This window comes from Rhinopithecus roxellana, unplaced genomic scaffold (assembly GCF_007565055.1).
Source record: "Rhinopithecus roxellana isolate Shanxi Qingling unplaced genomic scaffold, ASM756505v1 contig3850, whole genome shotgun sequence".
Classification (NCBI taxonomy): domain Eukaryota; kingdom Metazoa; phylum Chordata; class Mammalia; order Primates; family Cercopithecidae; genus Rhinopithecus; species Rhinopithecus roxellana.
The window spans coordinates 11818-39787 of NW_022142789.1; the positions used below are offsets into that span (position 1 = coordinate 11818).

At 64.2% G+C, this 27970-nt stretch overlaps 1 protein-coding gene and 1 long non-coding RNA gene across 2 annotated transcripts; one reads left to right on the forward strand and one right to left on the reverse strand.

The window, feature by feature from the left end:
• Nucleotides 1-1441: 1441 nt before the first annotated feature.
• Nucleotides 1442-6238, reverse strand: LOC104673197. The gene is made up of 2 exons (XR_004055981.1): nt 2810-6238; nt 1442-2680 (listed from the first exon to the last, which is right to left on the reverse strand). It is a non-coding gene; the product is annotated as an uncharacterized LOC104673197 (long non-coding RNA).
• A 2420-nt stretch (nt 6239-8658) lies between these two features.
• LOC115895923 (sterile alpha motif domain-containing protein 11-like) lies at nt 8659-27619 on the forward strand. Its single transcript, XM_030926462.1, is given in 18 exon segments — nt 8659-9333; nt 10394-10485; nt 14557-14738; nt 15420-15470; nt 19150-19274; nt 22138-22227; nt 22365-22502; nt 24201-24363; nt 25195-25243; nt 25246-25312; nt 25458-25536; nt 25606-25862; nt 25865-26120; nt 26332-26364; nt 26366-26456; nt 26762-26878; nt 26955-27100; nt 27102-27619. Coding segments are annotated over 18 exon segments (2565 nt in total). The 5' UTR covers nt 8659-8816; the 3' UTR covers nt 27214-27619.
• The last annotated feature ends 351 nt before the right edge of the window (nt 27620-27970 follow it).

Genomic DNA, 27970 nt, shown 5'->3' on the forward strand with positions numbered 1-27970 from the left:
CAAGGAAGCAGGAAAATGCAACCCGGAATAGGAGGACCAAACAATGGAGCCGACTCGGAAGTGACAGACGACCGGCAAGTCCACAGGGCACCGAGGCACCTGCCACCACTGCGCCCAGTGCTCCCGAAGCCGGAGGGCAGGTGGGACATAGGTGGGGACGTTCTGAGCAAACACACATGCAGCCAAGCTGGGGTCACCCGTGGGAAGAGGGTGAAACACTTGCACGTGGGTAGAGCAGTCTCTGCAAGGGGCTTTGTGGGCTCTAGGACCAGATGCTGTGAGGACCTCACCAGTGCGGGGCGGCTGTCTCTGCCCCACCTCACATGCTCAATGCATGTTAATTTCATCTTGCTTCATTCTCATTGCCATTTTACAGGTTGAGGTTTAGAGAAGTCAGAAGGCTTCCCAAGGCTGCACAGCCAGAAATGGGCACAGCGTCCTGGGGTGAGGCCTCACGCCCCCTACACCACCTACCCTCCAGGTCCCACCATCCTCACGAATTCAAGGCAAGGTTCTGGAACCCCAGCCCTCCAGAAAGGGGAAGCTGAGCCCAGGAGGCATATCAGAGAGTTGGGGCCCATGAGTTTACCCTGCACTCACGCCCCGACTCGTCCTGCATCCTCTGTTGGGATGTCTGGATTCCAGAGTCCCCACCCCAATTTTCCAACCTTGCCTCAGCCTCGGCTTCTCCCTTTTGGGGTGGGACAGGGAACCCCAGCAGCAGGCGTGTGAGGGCAGGAGAGGGCGGGAGGTGCCCTACACCTGCCCGCCAGACCAGGGCCCCAGCGCTGGACACAGGGAGACAGTGTGAGCGCTGTTCCTGCCCCTACTCCCTCATCTGGGCAGGTGCTCCCAGGTACAGGTGCCGAGTCCCACCCAGAGGGGCCCTGCCACACCCAGAGGACTGACAAACCCAGACACAACCGTCTCTTCCCCCGGTCAGGGTCTGGGCAAGGGGCCTGTGGCCTGCTGCTGTGAGTGTCTGTGCTGTGGCCAGGTGTGTAAGGTTGCGTTTCCAACCAGGTGAGTGTTTCCACCCGGGAGTGATTTGGTTTTGGTTTTGGTTACCTCGAGGGTCTGAGGACAAGCACTAAAGCCCCACCTTTCTGGCTTCCAGCAAGTTGCTGGTTCCGCAGCAGCCTCCAGGCCTGACCAGGCTCCGGGGCTCCCACACCTGGGGGCCAGGGTGGGGGTGACAAAGGGCCCAGGCGACGGCTGAGAGCCTGCCCTGGCGGGCAGCAGAACAGCCACCAGCTCCCACCAGGCCCTGGCAGCATGAGTGATGGCAGGCCCAGCGATAAGAAACTAATAATTTATGCTTCCAGCTCCTGGGGCCGGCGCCGAGGGAAGGCTGGGCCACAGCCTCCCCCGCACTGAGCGGCTGCAGTCCTTTATTGCACAAATTATTAACGACCAGAGAATGAATGACTCTGTAATCAGATCAGGCTGCCAGCACTTTTCATTGCGTTTATTTGTATAAATTCTGAAGTCAGGGTCTGCCCTAAGCTCAGCCGTGTGCTGGCTGGGCGCCCAGGCCCCCACCCAGACAGAGCACTGGTCCCTCACCCTGCCCACGGGTTCCAGAGGACAGAGGGCTCAGGAAGGGGTGCAGGGAACTGCTCTGAGCCAGAAGCCGAGTTCATGGGCACCAAAGCAGCCCTGGGCCAGGGTCAGAGCTCTGTCCTTAAACCTGCCTCAGGGCAGGCGCCCAACTGTCCTCAGAATCAGGAGTACCCAGGGTGTGGCAGCTGAAGGGGGGTGGGTCTGAGACCAGGAGCAGGCTCCCCAGCCCTGAGGGAGCCCTCATCACCCCTCTGCTCTCCTGGATCCGGGAGCCATCCCAGGGTTGCCCCAGGCCAGCTGGCTCTCCTGCCTCCATCCTGCGGCCTTCCCTGGAGCCCCAGGCTGGTCTCCCACCTGCCCCTCCTTTTCTGGTCTTGCCTGGGCTGGGCCCAGGGGCTCTGGCTTGGGTTTTCTGTGCAGCGCCTCGAGTGAGCCTGACGCTGGTCCTCTCCTGAGCCCCCGTTTAATCTCATTGACCTCTCGTTACGCTACAGCGCATAAATTCAGATTTGGAGATCTTATGTTCCATCATAAATTGGGCTGGCAGACTTCCGATCAACAAGATAAAGCTGTCTTCTGCGAGGTGGGTGTTTTATTAGTCCCAATCCCAGTGCCTCAGGTGGGGGCTGGGGAGTGCACAAGGGAGGGGCCTCTGCTTGGGAGCCTTCCTGCCTGGGCGAGGGGCTGAGTCCCCTCCTGCCGCCCAGGCTGGGCCCCAGGTACCTGGCGAAGAAAGGGACCCTGGCATTGCCGCCTTCCGCTGCCCTTGGGCTCTTCATAGGATCTCAGCCAATCCCTGCCGCCCAGCCTCGCCCACCCGCTTCTGGGGCCACCCCCGGGGTCATGCAGGGCTGTGCAGCATGGGGGTCCTGTTCTCATTCAGCCACCTGCATGGTCACCCCAGTGTGATCCCTCAGCAGCCACACAGAAGACAGATGGTCCACAGGAGACTCAGAAACAGAAAAGCCTCACGCCAGGTCCACAGAGGCGCCCACGCCCGCCAAAAGAATGCCACGCACTCACCCTGCTCTCTGGGGAGCACACTGGGAGTCCAGGACATCACCTTGGATGGGGTGAGGCTCCGTCTGTGACCTCAGAAAGTCAGTCTGGAGCTGGACTTGACATGGGAAACAGTAAAACACCTGAGCTTGCCACCCTGAAAATCCCTGATGTGACACAGAAATCAGTGTTGACAGAGGGCCTGCTGCCCCCAGTGACCCTGCCAATGGGGTCTCAACCCACCTACCCCTTCTGCAGCAGCCGGTCACAGCTGTGGTCCTGCTGGGGCACACGCAGATGAGATCCTAAAATACACAGCAACTGCACAGTGGAACCCTGCATATCCCGTTTGGGTACCAGGAAACCCAGAGCAGCTCACGTGTGGGTATCCTCCGCTGTGTTAGCGTCCTGGCCCTCATATAGCACCCAGGCCTCGGGACAAGGCCGTATGCACACACCATGGGATCTGAGTGTGCACTGGCACCTGTGCCTGGGCTGCTGCTCCCCGGCCACTGGTGTCAGGATCTCCAGGACCCCCATGAGTGGTCAGGAGAGCAGAGATGGCACAGATGCCAGCGACCTGGGTCATTCTCTACCTGGGATGTGGGACCCCAGAGGCCACACCGTGGGTTTGTATCTGCCTCTTCACGCAGGAGCAGCTGTGACCCCTGCCTGCCCCATGAGGCTCTGTCACAGGAGACCTCTGTAGCATCCCGTGCTGCAGGCAGGGCCTTCAGACGGATGCCAAGCCACTGTCCGTGCCTCCTGAGGCTGGCCTCCCTTTGCACTGGGCAACATCTGCTGAAGATAAGGACATCTTTGCTGGGCCAGGCCTGGAGTTCTCCCAGGTTGTGAGCTCTTCTCCCTCTGATGAAGAGGATACCTGTGGTCTAACTCCTACAAAGCACCGGGGACAAGAAGGCAGGCAGAGTCCCACCTGGGCAGGTGGTAGGAGTGGAGGGAGCAGGCAGGCAGCAGGGCTGCCCAGGGCTGGGAGGCTGAGCTGTCCTGGGCGAGCCCCAGGGCCCACCCAGGGCTATACCCAGTCTGGCTGCGAGCAGGGCCCACCCTCCCCTGGACACAGTGGAGGACCCCCTGTATGTGGTATTCACTGCCTGAGCACCTGTCTCATGCCAGACGTGTGAGATTGTTGGTGAATTAACAAAAGCCCTGCTCTCAGGGGGCTCCCATCCCAGCACATACACAGTCACATCTGGGGTCCAGCCTGGACTCCCCCTGCAGTTGGAGAGGGTCTCAGAGCTGGGTCTGAGAACAGCAACTTCCAGCCACCACACCCCGCCCCTCCCCAGCTGTCCTGGGCTCCAGCTTCTTGCACCTGAGGCTGTCTGTGCAGGGCTCCCAGCTGGTGCCCCTTTCCTCTGAAGCTCGGGGGTCAGTGCAGCCTGGCATCCTCATCGGGCCTGTTATGCGGGTTCTGGTCTCTCTGTGACCATAGACCCGCCAAGCCCACCAGCTAGTCAATGTGGAGCCAGCACAGCAGGAGCCCGACCTGTTAGGGCCCTTGGAACGAGGATCGTGGCACCTGAGGCCTTCACACAGGATCTGTGCTGAGAGTGAGCTGATGTGGATGGCGGCACCGTGGCCATGGCAGAGGCACCATCCCTCCACCCTTACTCACGTAGGGATCCGCTCTTCTCTCATACAGGGCCCTGCTGGCACATTCCAGATGTGGGGGACGGGCTGGAGCCCAAGGCCTGCGTGCTGGGCCCTGGCTCTGCACCCGGCTCCCAGCGTCTCCCTGGCCTGATGTCAGAGAGGGTGCCACAGCAGTGCTTCGGGGGCTCCTGCCATGAGGGCTGAGGGCTGAGGACCACCTAGGCCCACGTGCACCCAGCAGGCAGCCGCTGCAGCCTCTGATCCCCTCCACAACCCAGGCCAGGTCCAGGCTGCAGGCCAGCAGCGTTGGCAGGGGGAGGACAGGGTGGAATTGGCCGAGTACGTTCACTGGGACAGACCCTCCCGCTTCCTTGGGGCTCTGGAGAATTCCATTGCTTCCCTTGGCTTAGCCTCAAGGTGCTGCAGCTTCTGCATCATTTACAGAGGAATTGGCTGGGATGTGCCAGGCCTAGCACCGTCTCCGGTGTGCGTGTCAGCACTCTGGTGACATGGCAGGTGAGGAGCACAGCACCACCCCTGCGATCCGGCGGTCAGAGCCCAGCTGTGTGTGCCTGCACGAGCATCCCTGACTACACACCATGGGAGCGCAGGGAAGGGTCCCTCGGGCCCCACCCCTTTCTTCTTTCAGTGGTAAAGGTTCAGGTCGGTGGACAGACTGGACTTGGAGACACCTTCTTACGTCCCCGAAACCACGTGGCACGCAGCCAGCTCACGGCACCCAAAGGCGCAGGCAGGTTGCAGCGCAGCAGCTCCTCCTGTCTGAGCAGGAGCAGGTGCGTTCCTGAGGTCCTGGCTGCTTCTGCAGGAGCATCTGAGGGAGCACAGCTGATTTACCACAACCCCTCACCTCCTGGGTTAGCCTTTCCGTCCAACAGCACCAGGACTGAGCCCTGGCACTGGGCAGGCCGCCTTGGCTGGGGATCGTGTGTGTCGGGTCTGTGCGGTGCGGGTGCCCACAGGTCCTGGGTCTGTGTTGCGCACCGGCCTTGGAGGGCAGTGCACATCTTGTCTGCACTGTTGTCCCTGTGGCCATAGGAGGGTCTGTCTGTGCTGTGTGTGTGTCATGCGCGTGAGTCTGGAGCTGCTGCGCCACACACAGGCATGCAGGGTGTGGGCACACCTGTGCTTCTGAGCACGCATGCCCTTGCTGGTGGCCAGGCACACACACAGCTGTACATCCTTGGCCCGAGGTCAGCTGTGCCACACCTGCGGGCTGCAGGATCTTTTGTGCATATCTCCCTCCATCACCAGAAGTAAACTCAGGACTGAGGCTGATGGGCTGGCCTGAGCGCTGCTCACCTGCACCTCCTGGCTGCACCTGTGGCCCCGGACTTGGCTTCCCCATCTCTCTCCTCCCCACCCCACCTCTGGGTCCTCTCTGGCTGGGGCTGTACCACATCTGGGCTCAATCAATGGTTGACTGATTGATGAGGGGATGGATGAGAGGCGCTCTAACAGAAATGCTGGGGAGCCTGGGCAGGCACTCCCGGATGGCAGAGGCGGCATGCGGGCTGGGGCAGCGGCCCCCGGCGCCCCCGCACTCCCCCAGGACGTCTGGGGTCACCGTCAGCTCTGCTCCACGGCAGCCCCAGGGTTATTTATGACCTCCTCCCTCTGGTGGCGGGAGGCAGCGGCTCCAGCCTCAGCCCAGCGGCGGAGGGGCCCCAGCAGGGGGACCAGGAGCAGCGACAGAAGCACCAAGGCCCAGGCAGGCGGGGCTCGGTGGGCAGGAGGAGGCGCAGTGGAGTCCACACCACCACGTCCCTGCCTTGCTCGGAATGATTCTAGCCACAAAACTCCGTTCCTCTGGCCTCTGCCGCCAGCCTGAGGAGTGCAGGGGAGAGTGGGACCCAGGTGTCCCAGACCAAGACAGGTGTGTGAGTGGAGGATACGGGACAGGTGTGAGCGAGTAGACACATCACACAGATGTGCAAGCAGACACAGGACACGCAACACAGGTGCGCAAGTGAAGAAGGGACAGGTGTGAGCCAGCGGACACAGGTGAGTGAGTGGCCGCATCACACAAATGCAAACACGGGACACGGCACACAGGTGCATGAGTGAACTTGGGACAGGTGTGAACCAGTGGACACGAGACACAGCTGTGAGCGAGTAGATACAGCACGTGTGGGCGCGGACAGTACACGTGTGAGCGAGTGGACACGACACATGTGAGAGTGGATACGAGATACAGGTGTGGGAGTGGACCCAGCGTGCTAGTGGACACGAGTGGGAGTGGACACAGAACAGGTGTGAGCATGGACACGGACACGGGTGTGGGCATGGGACACAGGTGTGTGTGAGTGGACACAGGATATGAGTGTGTGAGTGGACAGGACCAAGGAAGGGGCACAGACCCACGGAGAAGGATGATGCTGGGGGTGAGGAGGCCTGGTCATGTGGGAAAGTGGCCTCCAAACAGGTACCTGTCTCCCAGGAAGACAAGGAGGTGGTGGGGAAGGCCTCCTCACCCAGCCCCTGGAGGGGCCTCCAGAATATCAGGGAGTGGATGGTGAGGATGGGGGGTGCCTCCAGCTTTGGACCCAGTCAGGGTCTTTTCGGGAAGACATCCTGGTCCTCCAGAGATAGGTGGAGACAGATTGTGGGCTGGAGGTTAGGCTGCAGGGCCCGGGTGGGCTCCCACACCCAGCCAGAAACCCAGGGCCAGCCCCAGGCCCCTCCTTAACCACACTGCGGGCCTGAGCATGGTGAGACACCGGTGAACAGGGGAGGGCTCTTGGAAGGGAAAGGAGGCTCCTGTGCTGGCCCAAGGGCCTCAGACCCAGAGAGGCACTGCCATGCGGACCTGCGCCTCCCCAGCCTCCCCAAATCACTGTATGAGCATCAGGGAGTCAGGTGCAGGCGAACCTGGAAGGAGGGTGAGGTGCAGGTGAATCTAGTAGCCCGCACAGCGGCAGTAGGGTCAGGGCTGCGGACAGTGGGCACTCACGGTCAGACCACACTGCCTCCAGCTGGCCCCAGGGGTGGACTTTCCACGTGGCATCGGACCTGAGAGAAGACACAGACTTCAGGGGAGGGAGGCACAGGAACTTGCTGGCAGCCACGTCTGGGGTCAGGGATGCAGAGAGGTTGATAGCACCAAGGGTGGCCATGTAAGGAAGGGTCACTCACAGTCACACCCACACTCCCACCGGGCCCCTAGGACCCTAAAAGACCAAGAAGGAGCCCCCACAGAAAGGGGCCAGGATGGGAGGGGAGGCTTCTGGCCGTGTTCCTTGTCTGAGCAGAGCACCACTGGCCCAGATCTCACTCCGAGGGTGGGCTGGGGGGCCTGCAGAAGCCTCTGGTGAGATAACGTGAGGGAGCCCAGCGTGGTCACCCGGGGTCAAGTTTATGCTCAGGGGGGCTGGTCTGGGAGGAAGTGGTGGTGTGGGAGGGCGTGCACCCTGCCAACCCGCTGTCCCCCACCGCCACCCTGACTAACACCTTCCTGCTGGGGGGTGTGGGGTGACAGGAAGCTCTTGCCCCACCCCATGGCCCTGGCGCCGTCCTGGCCTGAGACACTGTGCATTTGAAACAGCTGTGTGACTTCAGGAGCGTTACTTGATCTTTCTGTCTCAGCGTCCTCACCAGCAAAAGGCTAAAAAGGAACTCGGTGGCTCAGGCGAACTCACTCCTGTGAAGTGCATAGGAAGGGGCACGAACGAGCGGGGAGGTGCTGCCCTGTCACTCACAGAACACTTTGCCCAGGCCACACACTACAAATCCACAGCCTCGCTCCCTGCAGGTGCAGAGACTACCACGCCCTCCCGGACACCAACGCCCACCATCAGAGTCGCTGGGTAAAGTCCCAGAGCCGCGGGCGCAGGCTCACACCGCGGCGAGCAGCCCCCAGCTCCCTCCCTCCGAGAGGAGCCCGGTCCGCGACCGGCCCAGCCCATCCCGGTCCCGCGCGGAGTCCTGGATTCCAGCCGCTCCCAGCGACTCGGTACTCGGGATAGTGCCGGGGGCCGCAGCCCTGTCCCGCCGCCGCCGCCGGATGCCCCGAGTCGGCCGTCACGCACCCCCCGCGGGAGCCCGCGCCGCCCGCCGCGCCGGGGCCGTTTAAATGGGCCAAGTTGTGGCGGCGGCGGCGGCGGCGGAGTCTCCCAAGTCCCCGCCGGGCGGGCGCGCGCCAGTGGACGCGGGTGCACGGCTGACGCGGCCCGGGCGGCGGGGCGGGGGCTGGGGACCCCCGGGCGGGGCGGTGACTCCGCGACTCCTCGCTGCCGGGCTCGGCCTGGAGGGTGGGTCGGCGAGCCGGGCGCGCGTCTTCCCCGGGCGCGGGCGCAGGTGGCCGGGACGCGGGACTCCGGACGCCCCGCGGAGCCCCAAGGCCCGGGAGCTGCGGCGCTCGGCGAGTCCATCCGGGATCGATAGCAGCTCCGGCAGCTCCATGTCTCAGGCCGCCGAGGCCCCGCCGGCCGGCTGGGCAGCAGTCCGGGGAGGCCTGGCGGGCGGCGCGGAGGCGGCGGCTGCAGGCGCCGGGGCGCAGTAGCGGACGGGGTGGGCGCGCGGCCAGGCGCCTCCCCGGTCCCCGCGACCCAACTCCAGCCCGGGCCGGGATAAGTTGCTGCCGCCGGCGGAGAGCGGGGCTGCGAAGCCACCAGGGCGCCATGCCGGCCGTCAAGAAGGAGTTCCCGGGCCGCGAGGACCTGGCCCTGGCTCTGGCCACGTTCCACCCGACCCTGGCCGCGCTGCCGCTGCCGCCGCTGCCGGGCTACCTGGCGCCACTGCCCGCGGCGGCGGCCCTCCCCCCGGCCGCCTCTTTGCCCGCCTCGGCCGCCGGCTACGAGGCTCTGCTGGCCCCGCCGCTCCGCCCCCCGCGCGCCTACCTCAGCCTGCACGAGGCCGCCCCGCACTTGCACCTGCCCAGGGACCCGCTGGCCCTCGAGCGCTTCTCGGCCACCGCGGCCGCGGCCCCGGATTTCCAGCCGCTGCTGGACAACGGCGAGCCGTGCATCGAGGTGGAGTGCGGCGCCAACCGCGCGCTGCTCTACGTGCGCAAACTCTGCCAGGGCAGCAAGGGCCCGTCCATCCGCCACCGCGGCGAGTGGCTCACGCCCAACGAGTTCCAGTTCGTCAGCGGCCGCGAGACGGCCAAGGACTGGAAGCGCAGCATCCGCCACAAAGGTGCCGCCGCCCCTCCCTTCGCTGCCGGGCCCCGCGGGCCCCGACCCCACCCCAACCCGACTCTGACACCCGTGGGGGCGCGGGCCGCTGCCGTCCCTCCCTTCGCTCCCCGGGGACTTGCGGGCCCCGATCCCACCCCCTACCCGACTCGGACACCCGGGAGCCTCCGGCTCGGCCGAGGGGGCGCTGCAGCTCCAGGGCTGCGCGGGGACACACCCGCCGCGCGCGGAGGCCTCGGTGGACCCGGGCAGAGCGCCCACCGCTGCACCTCCCTCCAGCTTGGGCCACAGCGCTTGGGGCTCGCGGGCCGCCGTCTCCACTCGGAAGGTCTCTGCAAGGCTCCTGGGCCTTAAGGCCCAAAACAAGTTTATGGGAACTCTAGAGAGCCAGCAGGAGGCGGGTAGGGAGGGCGCGGAGCCCCGGGTTGGGGGGCGTGGAGGGGCGCACGTGCGGCCGGGTGCGAGCGCGCGGCGCGGGAGGCTGCGGGGCGGGGCGGGGCGGGGGCGCGCGCGGAGCCCGAGCGGCGGTGCCGGGACACGCAGCCTGTTTTGGCGCCTGCGGGCGCCTGGCCCAAAGGGTGCGACGCGGGGGCGCCCGAGCCGGGACACGGGGCGAGGTGAGCGCCAGGCGCCGCGAGGAGTTAAAAAGTTCGAGACCTGAGCGGTGCGTGGCTCCGCGGTGGCCGCCGCCTCCTGCCGCGCAGGCCGAGGGTCCCGACGGCGCCGCTCACCGCTCCGGGACTCAGCCTTTCTGGGCCCGGCCGGCGGCTCCCTCGGGACCGGGGAAAGGGTGGAGCGCGGGAGGAGGGGCGCCGGGTGGGGACGCCCAGGCCCTTCGTCGGGGGAGGGCGCTGCTCCCGGGCTGGAGTTGCAGAGCCCAGCAGATCCCTGCCGCGTTCGCGAGGGTGGGGCGGGAAGCGGGCTGGGAAGTCGGGCCGAGGTGGGTGTGGGGGTCGGGGTGTATTTCGCCCAGGAGACGGGAAGCGGGTACTGGCCCTGCCGCCGACTGCGCCCAGAAGCGTGCCGCGCCCTCACAGGGTCTGCCTCGCCTCTGCTCGCAGGGAAGAGTCTGAAGACGCTTATGTCCAAGGGGATCCTGCAGGTGCATCCTCCGATCTGCGACTGCCCGGGCTGCCGAATATCCTCCCCGGTGGTGAGATGCGGGGCTCGGTTGGGGCTGGGAGTTACTCCCCCTGCGGAGCTTGTCCCTGTGGTTTTCAGGATCGAGAGTCCTCACCTCACCCCTGTGGGTGTGCTGGAGGGAGCCTTCGCAGGGCAGAGGGAAGGGGCTTTACTTCGCGTTCTCCCAGCCCTTGTACCTGGACAGGGGGAGGAGTCCTTGAGCACCCGAGCCCCTCCCAGTGTGGAGAGGGGTGGGTGGGGGAGCCGAGCCTGTCCTAGAGCCTCCCCTTGGGTGCCCTGGAGCTGCTTCTCCTCGAGTCCTGGGTCAGGGTCTTGTCTCTGGGAGGAGTAATTCAACATGGGCCTGGCACCGTGCCCTGTCACAGCTTGGGAGTCACCGTGTTCTCTGGCCCAGCTGATGAGGTGTGATTCTGGGTATGACAGCATTTTGGGGAGCTACAGGCTTAGGTGTGAGTGACTTGTGTCTCTGGGGTGCTGAACGCCAGGGTGCAAGGGCCTGGATGTCTAAGTGTGTCCTAGGGACACAGAGGCTAGCCAGGGACAGTCTTTGCAGTGTGGGCCTTTGGTGTCCGGAGAACTGGAGCTGGAGCCTGGTTCAAGGCCCCAACCCAGGGTAGACAGCTATGGACACCCTCACTGAGGGAGCAGGCAGGAGAGACTGGGTTGCTGGGAGCTCCCTTCTGCTCGGGGAGGCACCTGCACCCCCCACCCAGCCTCCAGCCCCCTAGTTGGGCAGTGAGGGTTGGAGAATTGATGTGAAAATGAAGATTGCCTATTGGGAAGGACCAATTTGGAGCCAATTAGGGCCATGGCTGCTGGGGGTAGGGGCTGCAATTCCTGGTACACTCAGGAGCCCCTTCTTCCAGGAAAGGGTAGGAGAGGCAGAGGTGCAAAGTGGCCTGAGTGGCCCACCTCTGCTTGCCTGCTTTGGGCATGAGGTAGGATGGGGGAGGGGATACCCCAGGGGCCTGTGAGCCGCTAGTGCTTGGTAGCCTGAGCGCTGGGAGGCTGCAGACATACCTGTGAAGACAGCTGGTCCCTCAGACATACAGCATTTGGGCAGGGGAAGGGGACACAGCTGCACTTCACCCATGTGCCCACCTGACACACAGTCCGACACGGATCTGCATGCACAGGCAGGCAGTTAACAGAGTTTCCAGGCAAGTGTGCAGACAGCTGGCAGCCCCCTGCCTGCTGTCACAGACCTACCCAGGGCAAGAGGTCCAGTTCCCTCCTTTCAAGCAGCTGGTGCTGGAGAGGGCTCCTCTGGGCAGCCCACTGGCTAGCCTTGGGTCTCTGTTTGGATGGGAGCCGCCCCCTTGAGGCCTCCCACAGGAGTGGGGAGCAGGCAGCCTGAGCCCAGCATCAGTCTTTTCTGACACTGCTTCAATGGGCGTGCATCTCTTCCCCAACCCAGGGCCACAGCCAGGAGATGCCCGCGCACCTGGGGCTCCCAGGTTGCTGCCCTGCGTGAGGGACAGCTCAGATCTAGGCCTGCCTCTGCCAGTCCCTCCCAGGCCTGTCCCACACCCTTCCCCTAGGAAGCAGCTCCAGGGGCCCCTTCTTTCCAACCCCCACGTTTCTCACTCAGAGGCTGTCTCCCCAAACCCCATGCCAGGTCCACAGGTATGTGCACCTCATGGTCACGGAAACTCCAGGGCAGAATATGAGTGTGTATGTGCCTTGGGGACCCTGTACAGGGGCCCTGCAGGCCAAGCACCTCCCGAGAGGAGGTACTGTCAGAGGCTGAGTTTTCAGATCTGTGTGCTGTGGGACTGGGGTGGGCTGGCCGAGGTCTGTAGTGTGGAGGAGGTATGTTCTGTCCTTGGGCAGGGCGGGTGCCAGGGAAGCTGTCCTGGTCCTCAGCACCCCCATCAGCCACCCCAGACTTGCCCTCCAGGTGCCTTGGGGTGTGGCTGGGGTGCCAGTGTGTCCCCACGCCCAACTCTGTGCATCACGGGGCTGAGGCTGGCATACAGCCTGGGCTCCATTCCCAGCCAGCCAGCCCTGGCCTCCTTCCAAGGGGCAGTCTTCGGGTCCTTGCTTCCCTCTCTTCCCCATCCCACAGACAAGAAGCAGAGAGAAAAGCATTGTGTCTTCTCAAAAGAAGGGAGGTGGGAGGCCGGGCGCGGTGGCTCACGCCTGTAATCTCAGCACTTTGGGAGGCCGAGGCGGGCGGATCATGAGGTCAGGAGATCGAGACCATCCTGGCTAACACGGTGAAACCCCGTCTCTACTAAAAATACAAAAAATTAGCCGGGCGTGGGTGGCGGCGCCTGTAGTCCCAGTTACTCAGGAGACTGAGGCAGGAGAATGGCGTGAACCCGGGAGGTGGAGCTTGCAGTGAGCTGAGATCGCGCCACTGCACTCCAGCCTGGGCGACAGAGCGAGACTCCGTCTCAAAAAAAGAAAAAAGAAGGGAGGTGGGAGAGGAGAGGCTGTCAGAGCCTCTAAGCCCTGGTGCTTGGGCTGCAGAATGGCAGAGCTGAGTGAGACTTCCCAGCACAGCACACTCCGGACAGGCTGTGGCTGTTGAAGCGAGCCCTGAGCTCCAGCTGACACACAGAGGCCTGGGCAGACAGGCACTGCACCTACAGCCTTGGCCGCACGCTGTGGTCATTGGTGTTGGGGGCAGCCCAGTGCCAGGGCAGGGTCTTAGCAGGGGCCTTGGACCCCATGACCCACCCCCGCCCAGCAGTGCTGGGTTTTCCCACTGAGCTGTTGTGGAGAGAAAGGAGGGGACTCAGTGCAGGCCCAGTGGCCGGTGAGGGGAGACGTGGCTCTGGGACGGCGGCTTCCAGCTGGGTTGGGGGATGCTCCAGCTTCCAGACCCTTGAGGAGGGGCACTGCCCAAACTGAGCTGGTGCTGGGGCTGTGTGTTTGAAGGTGATGGTGGTTCTAGGTCTGAGGAGGACACTCTCCTAACACCTTCATCCCCAAGCTCCGGGCTGTGTTTTGGCATCGGGAGGGAGGAAGTCCAAGGAGGCCCTGGTGACTGAATGGAGGAGAGGGAGTTAGTTAGATGCTATCAAGGGCTCTGCCACCTCCTGGAGCCAGCAGCCTGTTATTACATTTTAAAAAGCCTCCCGCCCACTGGAAAATAATCAATAACTTTCCTTTTTCCCCTGGGGGTGGCAGGACCTAAAAGCACTGGAGGAGTCCAGAAGTGCCTGGGGCTGGGCCAGAGCGAGTGTGCTGTGCAGGGTGGTACGGGCGTGTCCGCCGCATGTGTGCGTGAGCTTGGGGCTCGGCTGTGCTCTGCAGGGACCATGCCAGGCTTGTCTGCTCCCACCCGAGGCACCCACCGCTCCACACACTCGTTCCGTGGGTGCAAGGGAGAGAGGAAGAAGCCATGTGAAAAATGCCAGGCAGGGCTGGTGGAACAGAGGACCTGGGCTGGTCAGGGCTTGTCGTCTGGTGACCTGTGAGCCCCAGGCCTGCAGTCTGTGAGGGTTCAGCTCAGACAGTTGCCAGTTGCCTTGCGCCCGGCTGCAGCTGCCCCTGAGCTGGGCTGTGCGTGGCGCTGATGAAACAGAAAAGGGCATTCGCTTGTCAACATTGGTGTCGGTGGCAGGGTGTGGTGGGGCAGAAGGTTCACAAAATATGGGTGGGATTGGCAGGCAGATACACGGAGGTAATGTGCACTTGAGTGCACGTCCACTAGAACTAGCCCCAGGCCACAAGCAGATCCCAGGAGACACGCGGGGGCCCTAAGAAGGGAGCTGGGAGTGAGGTGCACACAAGCCCGGGACGGGGGCCCCAACTCGCCCTGGAGTTGGCCAGGACCCTCCAGCATTCTCAAGGGCTGTAGTAGGGTCGGGCAGAGGAGGGCTGAGCCAGTGGGCGCCGTCTGTAGGGGGATGTCCAACTGAGGCCCCGTCTCTCAGCTCTCCTCTGGGTCTCTGGCCAGCTGTGGCTCTTGCTGGCCCCAGGCCCATCCTGGAGGCGGGTGGAGGGAGGATGGCTGCTCCGAGGGCACCTCCACTGTGCCTGGGGCTGGGCCTGGGGTGCGAGGCCAGGGCAGACCCCCGGGAGACGGAACGGCCCAGTCCAGCCTCACCTTCCTGTCCTGCCCCACCAGAACCGGGGGCGGCTGGCAGACAAGAGGACAGTCGCTCTGCCTGCTGCCCGGAGCCTGAAGAAGGAGCGGACTCCCAGCTTCTCTGCCAGCGATGGTGACAGCGACGGGAGTGGTCCCACCTGTGGGCGGCGGCCAGGCTTGAAGCAGGAGAATGGCCCTCACATCCGTATCATGAAGAGAAGGTACTTGGACCAGGGCCGGACAGGAAGGCACAAGGCTCAGATGGGGCTGGAGCTTCCGGCCTTCAGCTGCTCAGATGAGAGCGTCCACACTGGCCTCCCACACTTCCCTCGGATGCTAGTCTTTTTGGGGTCCTGTGTGGGTCGCAGGCAGGAGCTGTTTCCTCATCTGCCCTGTCTGGTGTCCCCTCCCACATCTGCTCTGCAGCGCTCACTTGCAGGAGGCAGGTTGGCAGCAGTTGGGACCCAGAGGTCTGCACCTGCCTGGGCCGACGCTCCAGCTACCCCTGCTGACCGGGTCCCAGTCTGGCCAGAGCAGCTCCAGCAACAAGGAGCTCCATTCAGGCTCATGACTGACTGTGCAGAAGCAGCCTCGGCCCCCTACCTGCTGCAGAATGTGAGGGCTCCTCTGAGTGCAACAAGCCGGAGGGAGAAGGGGCCTCGGTTCTGTTCTTCCTGACATCTGTGTCTGCTGAGACCAGGAACTGGCCCATGGGCCTCTCCTGGTAGGAGACCCCAGCACGCTGAGCCAGTAGCAGATGGTGCTGGGCACGGCAGCCGCCCTTATTCACTGCCCAGGGCTGTGTGGCCCAGCAGGGCACTGACCTGAGACAGGTCTGCTGTCCTGAGGCTGGGGTCAGGGGCCTCCAGAGCAACGTGGACCTTCTGCTTCCCTTCCTGCAGAGTCCACACCCACTGGGACCTGAACATCTCGTTCCGAGAGACGTCCTGCAGGTAGGAGCCGTGCTGTGCGTGCATAAGAGGGGGCCGTGACTCCCCTCCCTCCCTCCCTCCCACCCCTGCCCGTGGCTTGCTGTCTGCTGTCCCCTGTCTCAGCGTGAGCTGATGCTGGCTGGCTGTCTGCCAGGTTTGATGTGTGCTGCAAGGTTGTCCCCCAGCCCGGGAGGCAGACAGTGTTGCACCCAGTTGAGACTGAAGGGCCCCAGGCCCAGTCAGAGGTAGATGTTGGCAGCAGCACAGGTGTGAGTTCTGGGTAGCCCACCCCTAGAGTTAGAGTACATCCTCCCATGTGAGACTGGCCATTTGAGCCCAAAAATGAGGCTGTCACCTCCCCTTTCCCACCCTGGTAGAGACCCACCAGGAGGTGAGAATGGTGTGTGAGTGGGGCCTTGAAGGATGTGTAGGAGCTCACTAAGGTGAGGGGATGGCTGCAGAGAGTGGAGGAACAGGGAAGAGCATGTAGGAGGGAGGAGGAGTGAACCTGGCAGCTATGGCTCAGTTGGATGCTGAAGGCTCGCGGATGCTGGGCCTGTGGGCGCTGTCCTCTAGGCGGGGAGCCACTGGAAGTTCTTGAGCGGGGCAATGACCAGGTGTGTGTTTGGAGAAGGTCCCTCTGGAGGCCCTCCTGGCAGACGGGGGATTGGATTCAGGCTGGGGAAGCAGGATAGTAGGGGGTGCGATTCCAGGATGTGGGAAGGAGATAAAAATGAAGAGCCCCAGGGAAGAGGTCAAGGCAGTTGGGGGACCCAAGTTCCTGGCTCCAGGGGGAAGCGGGTGGTCAGTCTGTGAACAGAGCCCAGCTGTGGATTCTGTCAGGGGGGTCAGGTCTTACCCTGTGGCTTCCAGGGCAGCAAGGTGGGAAGGGGGTGTCCACCGCAAAGCCAGCTTCCCGGGGCCAGAGCTGTGAGGGCCCAGGGGACCTGCATGTCCTGGCTCCACGCCAGATGTGTTATTTATGTCTCTGAGAATGTCTGAATCTCAGAGCCGAATTACAATAAAAACATCTTTAAACTTATTTCCACCTCATTTTGGGGTTGCCAGCTCAACTGATCATTTTTATGAACTGTCATGAACATTGATGACATTTTATGAGGCTTTTACTTGGGACACTACAGAATAAATTTGTCAGTGAGGCCCGTAGGGAAACCCAGCCGCAGTTCCCCCCGCTCCAGTAACGGCTCCTCCTGCCTGCAATCCCCTCCTCCGTCCGCCTGGCCTCGGGAATACAGCGACCCTCAGCAGCACTGACGGCTGGCAGCCTGGGGTGTGCTAGGAGGAGGCCAGGTCTTCCATCCTGCATGGGCCCTAGAAGGGACTAGAATGAGTTTCTGAATCTCCCAAGGGCGAGATTTCGGTCAGAGGGGAGGGCGTGCCGGGGTCCCCGAAGGAGAAGGTGCAGCACGCCTGAGTGGACTAAAGCCCCGGTCTGTTGACCTGACCCTGGTGTCTGGTCAGAGTGGGTGGTGGTCCCTGAACCCAGCGGCCACACTGGCCCCAGGCCGTGTCTGTGTTTCTTTCGGCCTGTCCCTGGGTCCATCTGCCTCTGCAGGCTCCCACAGAACACACTGCCAGGCCACCTCCATCTGTGTGTTCATTTGCTCCCATCCATTAGTCTCCACCCATCTGTCCGTCTGTCCTTCCATCCCTGTCCCTCTGTCTGGCTGGCTCTGCAGTGATCACCTGCCTTTTGGAGCCAGCAGAGCCCCAGGCCATCCTCCTCTGCCTCAGGAACCAGGGCTGGCAGATGCTCCTCAAGCCATTGTTTGCAGGCGGGGGCTTGGCCCCTCTCTCCTGGGCCCCTGAGCTGGTGGAAAAATGGGCAAGGGCTGGACTGTGTGGTGATCACTGAGGGGCGGTGGTGGGAGGCCCCTGCCTGGGGAGCTGGGGTCACACCTGCCAGGCTCTGGCCTCCCCCTCACCCTCTCCTTCTCGCACCTCCTGCCGTGGCCCTGACTGCTTCTCTCAGCTTCCCCACCTCCTGACCTGCGGCCCGGCCCCACCACAGAGACCCTCAGGGACTTTGTCCCTTGTGCGAAGGAGGGTGCAGAGGGCATTCTGTGGTTCGAGGACCATGTGCTGATGTGCCCCGGGCCAGGTTCCTGCGTCTCCACTCTGGGATGTCCAGGGCGTGTTTCTTTACATAAAACTGGCATAACTGGCTCACTGAGTGGCCAAGTGACTACAACAGGTTTTCAGGGGCTGGGCCAGGCCAGGCTGTGTCAGAGCCTCGGGAGCAAACTCCAAGGTAGAGACCAGGAGTGGGGAGGGCAGGTGGCACCCAGTTCCCCACCAGGTGCCACTGCCCAGACACAGTCCCTCCACCCAGCTGTCAGGCCCTCCCTCACTTTCCTTCTGGGCGCCAGGCTCAGGGCTCACAGCCAGCCCCCACCCTCTGGAGTCTCTGGGAAGCTAGTTCTCCTCCTGCAGGCGTCCCGGGGGCACCAGAGGGGGGACCCCGAGGGAGAACTCCCCGGCAGCTGTGGCTGCTGCCAGGCCAGCCCTTGGCCCCCACTCCATGCTGAGGCCAGCAGTCCTCTCCTGACACCCCCGCATCGATTAGGATCATGGAAGGGATGAGACTCGCTGCCGATTAATCCCATAAAGTACTTACTCCCACCCAGCTGCCCTCCTGTGTGCCGGGGGGGCTTGCGTTCCCACTGGGGGCCGGTGGGGGTGGGGAGAGAGCCGGCATCTGGGTCTCCTGGAAAGCTTGAGAGCCCAGCCTGGGAGTCTTTGGTGCTCGGCTTAGGGGCAGCCCTGGATTAGCCCAGCTCCAGCCAGCCCAGGTCAGGGGGGCTGGGGGCTATTTAACGAGGTTTAGGGTTGGCTCCCAGGTCACTGCGCCAGGAGGCTGCTCCGTTACAGGTGGGCAGGGGCTGTGCTGCAGGAGTGCTACTCGGGGAGCGTCGCCTGGACCCTGAGCCCCTTCTCTGCTGACCTGGGGAGAGGCTCATGGAACCGGGAAGGGGTGGAGAGCTGTGTTCCACACAGCTCCTCCCATTGCTCTCTGGGACTCTGTGGATGTGGGATTTGGCTGAATTAGCAAGAAGAGGAGAAATGAGGGAACAAAAGAGTTAAATGCATGTTGATTCCAAGCCCACACCTGCTTGGGGGATAGCGGGAGGTCAGAGCACACAGCCCTGGTGCCTGGTGCAAGCTGCATGTGTCTGCTGGTGCTCTGTGTGCGTGGGGCACATCTCATCAGCCACAGGACTGTGCTCTGGGCCTCAGTTTCCTCGTGTGCAGAAACCGGGGGTCAGGGATGGTTGCAAGTTTTCACCGAAATTCATGACCAAGGGGCTGGCAGCTCGCATGTGGCTTGTTCTCTCCTGGGGCCTGTCCTGCAGGACTGCCCCTGTGCAGATCGGCCTCTTCCCGTGCAGATCGGCCTCTTCCCGTGCGGGGTCCCTCTGCCTGGTGGGCCCCTCGACCCCCTTTGAGGCAGGGAGTGAGGTAACAGTGCGATTCCCTCCGGAGGGCGTGAAGGCAGAGCCGCTGGTGCTCCACACAGACGCTCCCTGGAGCAGCAGTGGGGTCCCAGTGCCAGGTTCTGTGTCGCTTTGGCTTGCTCCGTGGGTGTGCACACAGGGGCATCATGGGCCACATGCCGAGGTGTGGGCACAGCCTCTCGCAGCTGCCCACGGGGTCAGCCTTTCCCGGTCTCATTCCGCAGCCAGGACAGCAACCTTCCCACCCTCATATCCAGCATCCACCGCAGCCGCCACCTCGTGATGCCTGAGCATCAGAGCCGCTGTGAATTCCAGAGAGGCAGCCTGGAGATTGGCCTGGGACCTGCAGGTGAGGAGCACAGGGGGCCTGAGGGCGGGCTGGGGCTGTGGGGCCAGAGGACAGTGGCGTCTCCACTCAGCACCAGCAGCCTTGGCAGGCAGCCAGAGAGGCAGGAGGAGCGGCCTGTCCCCCGGGGCTGCATGTGATGGTAATTGTGTTAATCCCAGCCAGCGGGGCAGACAGGAGGCAGAGGCGGTGGCTCCGCTGTGGCTGCCTCCGCTGTGGCTGCCACTGGGGTGGGCTTGGAGTGGCCGGGGGCCCTGCCACCCCCTCTTCACAGGGCAGACGTAGGCGTGGCCTCAGAGGTTCAGAAATGCACACCCTGGAGGAATGCACTCACTGCCACAGACAACCGCGCAGCGCACGCCTGACGGGTCCCGCCTCCTAGGGCTCCGGGAAGGAAGGGGTCCCGGAGGGAAGGGGTTCTGGGAGGGAAGAGATCCGGTGCCTGAGGGAGGTGCTGCTGCCTGGTCACAGTTGTGGGGGGATAAGGGGAACCTGGCACAGGACCTCAGAGGGAGGGGGCAGTTTGGGGACCCAGGCCCCCCTCAGAGGGCACTGCTGTAGAGAGGGGCACAGCAGAGTCTCAGCCCCAGGGCAGGCCATGAAAGGAGGAGGTCAATCCTGAGGCCCTGTGAACCCTGGGCAGGGGTGTTCCCAGCAGGGCCTGCATCTCTTGGGAAGGTGGGGTGGGGGAGGCCCGCCCCCATCTGGGTCCCCCGTCCGCGTTCTGTGCGCCTGGGAATGCCTTTGTGGGACTGGGTGATGCCACGTGGAGGACAGCTGAGAGGCAGTTGATAAAATCTAATTGCCCCATCGATTGGCAGAGCTGAGGGAGCCCCACAGTGATTGAGATATTCTGAGCCAGCAGGCCCTCCCCCGTGCCCTCACACAGGGAGACCTCCTCAGGTACACGTGTGTGCGTGTGCAGGCATGTGTGTGTCTGAGGTCCTGTGGGGTGCACGTGATGGGGGCTGCCCGGCAGGTCTCACCCATGGAGTCAGGGCGTGTTCATGCACTTCCGGGCTCCTGGGCTCTACAGGGCCTCGTGTGTCCGGTGACCCGTGTCCACGTCTCCCACGCACACTCCGTGTCAGGGCCTGGCCCGCTCCCTGGAGCTTCCTCTTGGAGGGGCATTCACCTCTTCTCCCTTCCTGTGACCCCAGGAACCACACATCTGTGCTGTTCCCAGCCCGGGCCCTCCCGCTGAGCTGCACCTCCCTCGGCCCTGGGCTGTGAGGGACTCAGAGCAGGTCCTGCATCTGCCTCTGTGAGACCGCCGGGGTCCACGAGTGAGGAGTGCGCGTGGCCTCATCGGCCTTCCTGCGGTCTCCTGGCAGGCCCCCTTCTCCTGGACTCCCCCACCCAGTCACCTCCCCCAGGCTATGAGGAGGCCTTAGCCCCCCACATGAACGGAAAGGGGAGTTTCCACGTGTAAAATGGAAAACTGATTGTCAGGAGGTGAGAGGCCGTGCTAGCCCTGAGGGCATGTGCATGGTGGGCCAGGCAGCAGGTGTGGAAAAGAGCCAGACTCCTCCAGCCTCGGCCCAACCCCTCCCAGCCCACTGAGCTCTGGCATGTCCCTGGATCCGTGCGTGGCCAGCTGCCCCCCGCCGCCCACGGGGTCCAGCCGCCCAATCTGTCACTGGGATGGGGACCCTGGACCAGGCCATGGGACTGACCCTCTCTCTGGGGCCAGGCCTGATAGCGGCCGGGCCAGGATCAATAAGTTATTAGCACTGCTCTGTCAGCTGTAATGTGGGATTGATCGGTGTGGCCGCCGCACTTCCCCAGCCTGATAAAAATGACAGATTAAGGGAATAAGAAAAAAGAATTAGGCCTGGAGCTGACGGCAGGGCTTGCGGGCGGACGGGCTTGGGAGCCCCACTGCCTAGGCCTCATGGAGGTCTTGGGTCACAGGGGGGTGGCCCCTTACCCCACCCACCTAGAGGCTTCATGAGGATGAGGAGGGGCCAGAGTCGGAGGCACTGGCTGGCCCTGGAGACCCCCAGGGCATGGAGTCAGGGGCTTGGGATGAACTTGGGGTAGGTCGGTGATGGGTACATGGATGGTATGGTCTGGAATGCGTGTGGTCGGCAGGACCCAAGGGAGGACCTCAGGAGAGTGGGCTGGGCCTGGCGTGGGCCTCCCCTCTGCCACCTGCTGGGCTGGCCTCCTGGCTGAGGAGGTGGGTGAGGCTACTGGGAGGTGCACCCCAAGAGCCCAGAGCCTGGCTGGGCAGGTGAACAGGGCGTGACAGCCACACCAGGGTGCTAGCTCAGGCAGGACTGGGCCAGAGAGGAGGACTTGGGCCTTCTAGGGGCAGGGATGGGTATGACCAAGTAGGAGGCCTGGGAGTGGAGGGGCCTCAAGGTGGCCTGGGGGGCCCACAGCCCAGTGACTCACAGTGCAGGAAGAGGTCAAGTGTGAGGTCCTTCCTGGCTTGTCCTACCCCACGCTGGCATGTGATGCTGCACAGCCCGCCCTCACCCCTGTCCAGGAGGGAAAGGTGGTACCCAGTCAAATCAAAAGCTTTTTATTCTCCTCCAGGGGGATGACGGGGGCCACATTAACTGCACAAGAAGCTAGGCTGGCGGGTGGGACAGCCGGGTGCCTGCTGTGGATCTCTTCTGCACACACGCACCAGCACCAAGGCCAGTGTCAGGGCTCCCCTGTGCCCCTGCCCCACCACAGCCAGGTGTGATGTCCTCTGCACTGAAGGCTGGGGCTCCCAGGGCTGGGCAGGCCTGTACTCACCAGAACCAAGGGCCCTCTGAGAGATGGTGGGTGCTGTCCAGGCTGAGCTGGAGCAGGGGCTGGGTCCCCCTTCCATTCCTTGAGATGCAGGTGGGCACTCACTACCCTCCCGCAGGTGACCTCTTGGGCAAGAGGCTGGGCCGCTCCCCCCATATCAGCAGCGACTGCTCTTCGGAGAAGAGGGCACGAAGCGAATCCCCCCAAGGTAAGAACGTGTCTCTTACAGGTCACCAGGGGAGGGGGCAGTCCCCGAGGGTCCCCTGGACCTCAAGCAGGGGCTCTAGAGGGGGTGTTCCTCGGCAGTGCCTGGAGAAGCCTCTCACCCCGGGTCCTCCCCAGTAGAAGCACTGCTGCTGCCGCCAGAGCTGGGGCCCAGCATGGCCCCGGAGGACCACTACCGTCGGCTCATGTCGGCGCTGAGCGAGGCCAGCACCTTTGAGGACCCTCAGCGCCTCTACCACCTGGGCCTCCCCAGCCACGGTGAGGACCCACCCTGGCATGATCCCCCCCAGGAATGAGCCCTTATCACCTCCACACCTACGTGTGCTCGGCCATTCCTGTTGCTGAGGCTCTGCTGACACCAAGGCCAGGGTGGATGCAGGTCCCTGGAGGTCCCCTCTGCCACACGTCCTGCCCCATGCCCCCTAGGGCGGGCCACACCTCCATGTCCCCCAGGTCCCCAGGCTCATGGGTGACTCCCATTTTATATATGGAGAAATGGAGTATGGGGCGGACCCAGGTGAGGGTGGACGGTGGGCATTTCAGCAGCACCCCCCCAGGAGAGCAAGCTCCTGGACCCTGTGGTCTGTGAGTTGTCTCCAGCTGGGGGACGCTGACCTGCCAGATGCCTGCCCCGGGAGCCTGGGGAGGGGCAGTGAGCAGGACGGCCCGGCTGGGTGCAGTGGGCATTTTGCCATCAGGACTCCCCAAGTGCTGAAGAGACCCCACCCAGCTGGAGGGGCTGCCCCTGCCCTCGGGTCGGCTCTGACCCTGTCCACCCCACCTCATGACGTTCTCCAGGGTCACTCCGGGATGCAGTCGGACCTCCTGCCCGCTGCACTCAGCCTCCCAGGCCCCAGCCGCCCGCCTGGCAGGGGAGCTTGGCTTTTCGGGCTAGAGGTGGGTGGGGGCGCCGGGAAAGGAGGCAGGATTCCTCACACCAGGCACAGTCCCCCAGGGCAGCTCAGGCACCAAGGGCCTGAATAATTCACCAAATGTTAATAATTTAAAAATCCTCCTTTTTAATTGCTTTCCCTGCTCTGCCTGGGGCCGCTCTGCTGGCCGCGCGGGGGAGGGGGCGCCGGCCGCCGGGGAGCGCGCTGTCAATCAGGCCGCGCCGCCGCCCCCGCCCCCGCCCCGCCGCGGAGCCGGCCGTAAATAACCCGGGCCGCGAGCGCGGGGGCGCTGGGCCCCGCTGGGATCGATGCGGGCGGCCGCGCCGGCTGGGCTCTGCGGGCTGGCACCCGGCCCGGGGCGGGACCCACCTCCGCTTTCGGGTAATTAATTTATAAACAGGCGGCGGTGGAGCTGGCGGAGCCTGCACAGTGGGGGCTGCGGGGACTCGGGAGGCCCGGGCCTGGGCGGGAGGGAGAGGACGAGAGACCTGGGAGGCGGCGCCTTAGACGCGGGCGCCGCGTGCGCATTGGGGCGAGTGTGGCCACGCGGGACAGTGACTCTGCGCAGCCGGGACTGGGCGACCCCTGCGCTAGTGTGGCCTGCGTGCACGGGCGCTGCCCTGCCGTTGTGACAAGCTCTGGCCAGCCGTGTCTACCACGGGGAGCCCAGATTTTCTTGCCTCCCACCGAGGAGGGGGGTCTCCTGGGCGGTCCGCGCCTGGCTGGCTCTCCTGGACTCTCCCCGCTGCCCCGCAGGCGCTGTGTCCTCGGGACCTCTGCACAGCCCCCTCCCCGCGAGGCTCACCGCCTCCCAGGCCAGAGGCCTTCAGGCTCCCGACTCCCCTTCGGGCAAGAGCGTTTCCCGACATTTCCCCGCCCCGCATCTTGTCTGCCGCCTCGGCCCTGTGGCCGCCCATCTTCCTGCCCCGTGCCCGAAACCAGCCCAGGGGCCGCACACGGCCGAGTGGTGTGGTTACTTCCCCACCTTGGTGTTCTACGCTAGGCGCGGGCTGGGGAAGGGGGGCGAATAGCCGGGGGGTCACTGCTGTTGTCCCCCACCCAGATCTCCTGAGGGTCCGGCAGGAGGTGGCAGCTTCAGCTCTGAGGGGCCCCGGTGGCCTGGAAGCCCACCTGCCCTCCTCCACGGCAGGTCAGCGTCGGAAGCAGGGCCTGGCTCAGCACCGGGAGGGCGCCGCCCCAGCTGTCGCCCCGTCCTTCTCGGAGAGGTACTGGGGTGGCTGCCGTTCTCTTCTTGTGTCTGGGGTACGACCCGCACCCCACACTCTCAGCCACCAGCACGCGCCCGAGTGTGCCAAGCACTGTGTGCAGGTCTAGGTTCGGGTCCGGGCAGAGCGTTTCGTGGGTGACACCGCTCTGGGCTGCAGTGTTGAGGGCGCCACTGGGGTGCGTAAGAGGGGCTGAGGCCGGTCAGGGGGTTCCCTGGAGGAGAAGCCAGAGAAGGGGAGAGCTCCAAGTCTGGAACCCCGGGGTCAGTCGGGAGGGGTTGGCCAGAGGACTCAGAGCTGGAGGCGGAGGGGGACCTGGCTGGCGCTCAAATTCAGACGCCGGCGCCGGATCTGTTCGCGGCACAGACAAGGCCTCCGGCACAGACCCGGGTTTTCTGGGGTCCAGGAGACAGGCGGGGCGGGGGCGGGGGTCCTGGAGAAGGGAGGGGCCGCCTGAAGACCGAGTCCCCGCCCCGCCTCTGAGCCCGGCGTCTGCAGCTGCCTCCACCGCCGCCCGGATTGCGGCTAATGACGCCCCCGCTTCCCCCCGCCGCTCGGGTCCGCAGGGGAGGGGAGCAGGCGGGGCCGGCGCCCCGCGCAGTAATTACCGCTGCAGCCGCCGCCGCCCGCCGGGTCAGCGCCTCCGCGCCGCCGCCGAGATTAATTGGCGCCGCCGGCGGGGGCGGGGATGGCGCGCGACCTGGGCCGTAACGAGCTACGGATCGACCGCCCGCGGGGCCGGCAATTAGCGGAGGCGGCGGGGGAGGGGCGCCGGGGGCCTTTACGGGAACGGGGGGCGGGGGGCGCCGCTCATTGCGCTGCCGTCCACAGGGAGCTGCCGCAGCCGCCCCCCTTGCTGTCGCCCCAGAATGCTCCTCACAAATCGCCCTGGGCCCCCACCTCAGGCCCCCCTTCCTGGGGGTGCCCTCGGCTCTGTGCCAGACCCCAGGTGAGGAGGTGGGTGCGCGTCCCTTGGGATCCCGCGCGGAGTTCCGCGGACCGTCCCTGCCCCGGTCGGAGCCGAGACGGACGGGGTAGGGGCTGCAAAGGGCGGACTCGGACCCCCCGACCCCGCGTTGTCCCCTCCCCACCAGGCTACGGCTTCCTGCCCCCAGCCCAGGCGGAGATGTTCGCCCGGCAGCAGGAGCTCCTGCGGAAGCAAAACCTGGCCCGGTAGGTGCGGGGAGGCGGGCGGGCCCGCGCAGCCCGGGAGGCGGCTGACCCGCGTCTGCCCCGTCCCAGGCTGGAGCTGCCCGCCGACCTCCTGCGGCAGAAGGAGCTGGAGGGCGCGCGCCCACAGCTGCTGGCGCCCGAGGCCGCCCTGCGCCCCAACGACGGCGCCGAGGAGCTGCAGCGGCGCGGGGCCCTGCTGGTGCTGAACCACGGCGCGGCGCCATTGCTGGCCCTGCCCCCCCCAGGGCCCCCGGGCTCCGGACCCCCCACCCCGTCCCGGGACTCTGCCCGGCGAGCCCCCCGGAAAGGGGGTCCCGGCTCTGCCTCGGCCGGCCCAGCGAGTCCAAAGAGATGACGGGGGCTAGGCTCTGGGCACAAGATGGTTCGGAGGACGAGCCCCCCAAAGACTCGGACGGAGAGGACCCCGAGGCTGCAGCTGCTGGGTGCCGGGGGCCCACTCCGGGCCAAGCTCCAGCTGGAGGGGCCGGCGCCGAGGGGAAGGGGCTTTTCTCAGGGTCCACACTGCCCCCTCCGCTGCCCCTGGGCTTCCCCTATGCCGTCAGCCCCTACTTTCACACAGGTGGGCACCCCACACTCTAGATCCTTCCAGAGGGCCACAGGACTGGCAGGCCGCCTGTGGAAGGGTCTTGGGGTAGGGGGGGCCGTGGGGAGGAAAATCCCACTTAGGCTCCCATCCCACACCTGAGCAGTTGGGGCACACGAAGGTCAGGAGACGGGTGGGGGGGTATTGGAAAGCCAAGCCAGAGCTCTAGTTAACGTGCCACACAACTTTAGGCGCGCCGTAGGGGGACTCTCCGTGGATGGGAGGAGGCCCAGCCCCCGAGGACGTCAGCAAATGGACCGTGGATGATGTCCTGCACTTCGTGGGGGGCCTGTCTGGCTGCGGAGAGTACACTCGGGTAAGGGGGGGGTCCCCATTCCCCAGGGCAGGACTGGAGCTGGCTGACACTCACTACTTCCCTGGAAAGGATGGTGGGGTAGGGCTATCCCCGACGTCCTCTCACCTCCCTAAAAGCAGTGCGTGGCAGGGACAGGACTGTGAACCCAACCTTTTTTTGCCAGGGTGTCTTCTGCCTGACACCGACTCAAACCAAAGATCATTTAAAACAAATTTCTGTGAGCTGCACAAACAGCTCTCCTATGGCTTTTCCTGGGCTGGAGAAGAAGCAGGCACCCGGGTCCTGACCCACCCTCTCTCTTCCAGGTCTTCAGGGAGCAGGGGATCGACGGGGAGACCCTGCCACTGCTGACGGAGGAGCACCTGCTGAGCACTATGGGGCTGAAGCTGGGGCCCGCCCTTAAGTATCCGGGCCCAGGTGAGGTGCGGGGGAGTGAGGTCAGGATCTCCAGACCACAGCTGGGCAAAGCTCTGGGTGGGTGTGCGCCAGCCCCCCCAGGCCATCTCTCTGCAGGTGGCCAGGCGCCTGGGCCGAGTCTTCTACATGGCCAGCTTCCCTGTGGCTCTGCCACTGCAGCCACCAACCCTGCGGGCCCCGGAGCGAGAACTTGGCACAGGAGAGCAGCCCTTGTCCCCCAAGACGGCCATCCCCGTATGGAGGGGGCCACACCCTTGCTGGTCGAGCTTCACCCAAGCAGGAGAATGGGACTTTGGCTCTACTTCCAGGGGCTCCTGACCCTTCCCAGCCTCTGTGTTGAGGTGGCCGAGGGTACGGGGTGGGGCCACACAAATCTGCAGGAGCCACCACTCAGTACAATGGCCCTGCCTCCCACAGCTTTATTTCTTTTGGTTTTGGATGCAAAACAAAAAATTTTGAAGGAAAATGTGACTTCAAAGAAAAGGAAGCAATTTCCAAAGACTTGGGGGAGTAACTGTAGAGCCTGGTGCGGACGAGGTGTGCAGATGGAGGGCAGAGGTGGTGGAAGGGGCCAGGGGTCTGCAGGCCTCCCCCTGGAACCAGGATTGGTCTAGTCTCCTGACAGCAGGGTCATCTCCCCTGCGGAGCTGACTTCAGTCCAGAGCTGTGGGGCTTCAGCAGCCACGCCAGCCCAGCGCAGCTCTCAGTACGTTTGGTCTTCCATGCTGAAAAATAAATAGAGCCTGTACCCTGTCTACTGCCTCCCCCAGCTGCAGAGACGCCAGCCTCTGGGCCTGACTGCCAGAGAGGTGGGAACATTGGCCACCAGCACGGCAACCCCCACAGGCCCCCAGATGGGCTGCCTTAGTCCTCTTCTGAGAGCTGCAGAGCCTCCAGCTCGTCCTCCGGCCCCTGGGCCAGCTGCTGCAGCTCCCCAGGGGCCAGCCCCACCTCTGCGTCTGGGTCTCCATCTGTGGGGAGAGATGGAGGCTACATAAATTCTGCTTTATCAGGAAGAAGCCAGCCTTGGAGGTTACTCATCACTAATTAATCACGGCACTAATTAATTTAGCCCTGCCACTGTTGCTGGCTGCCAA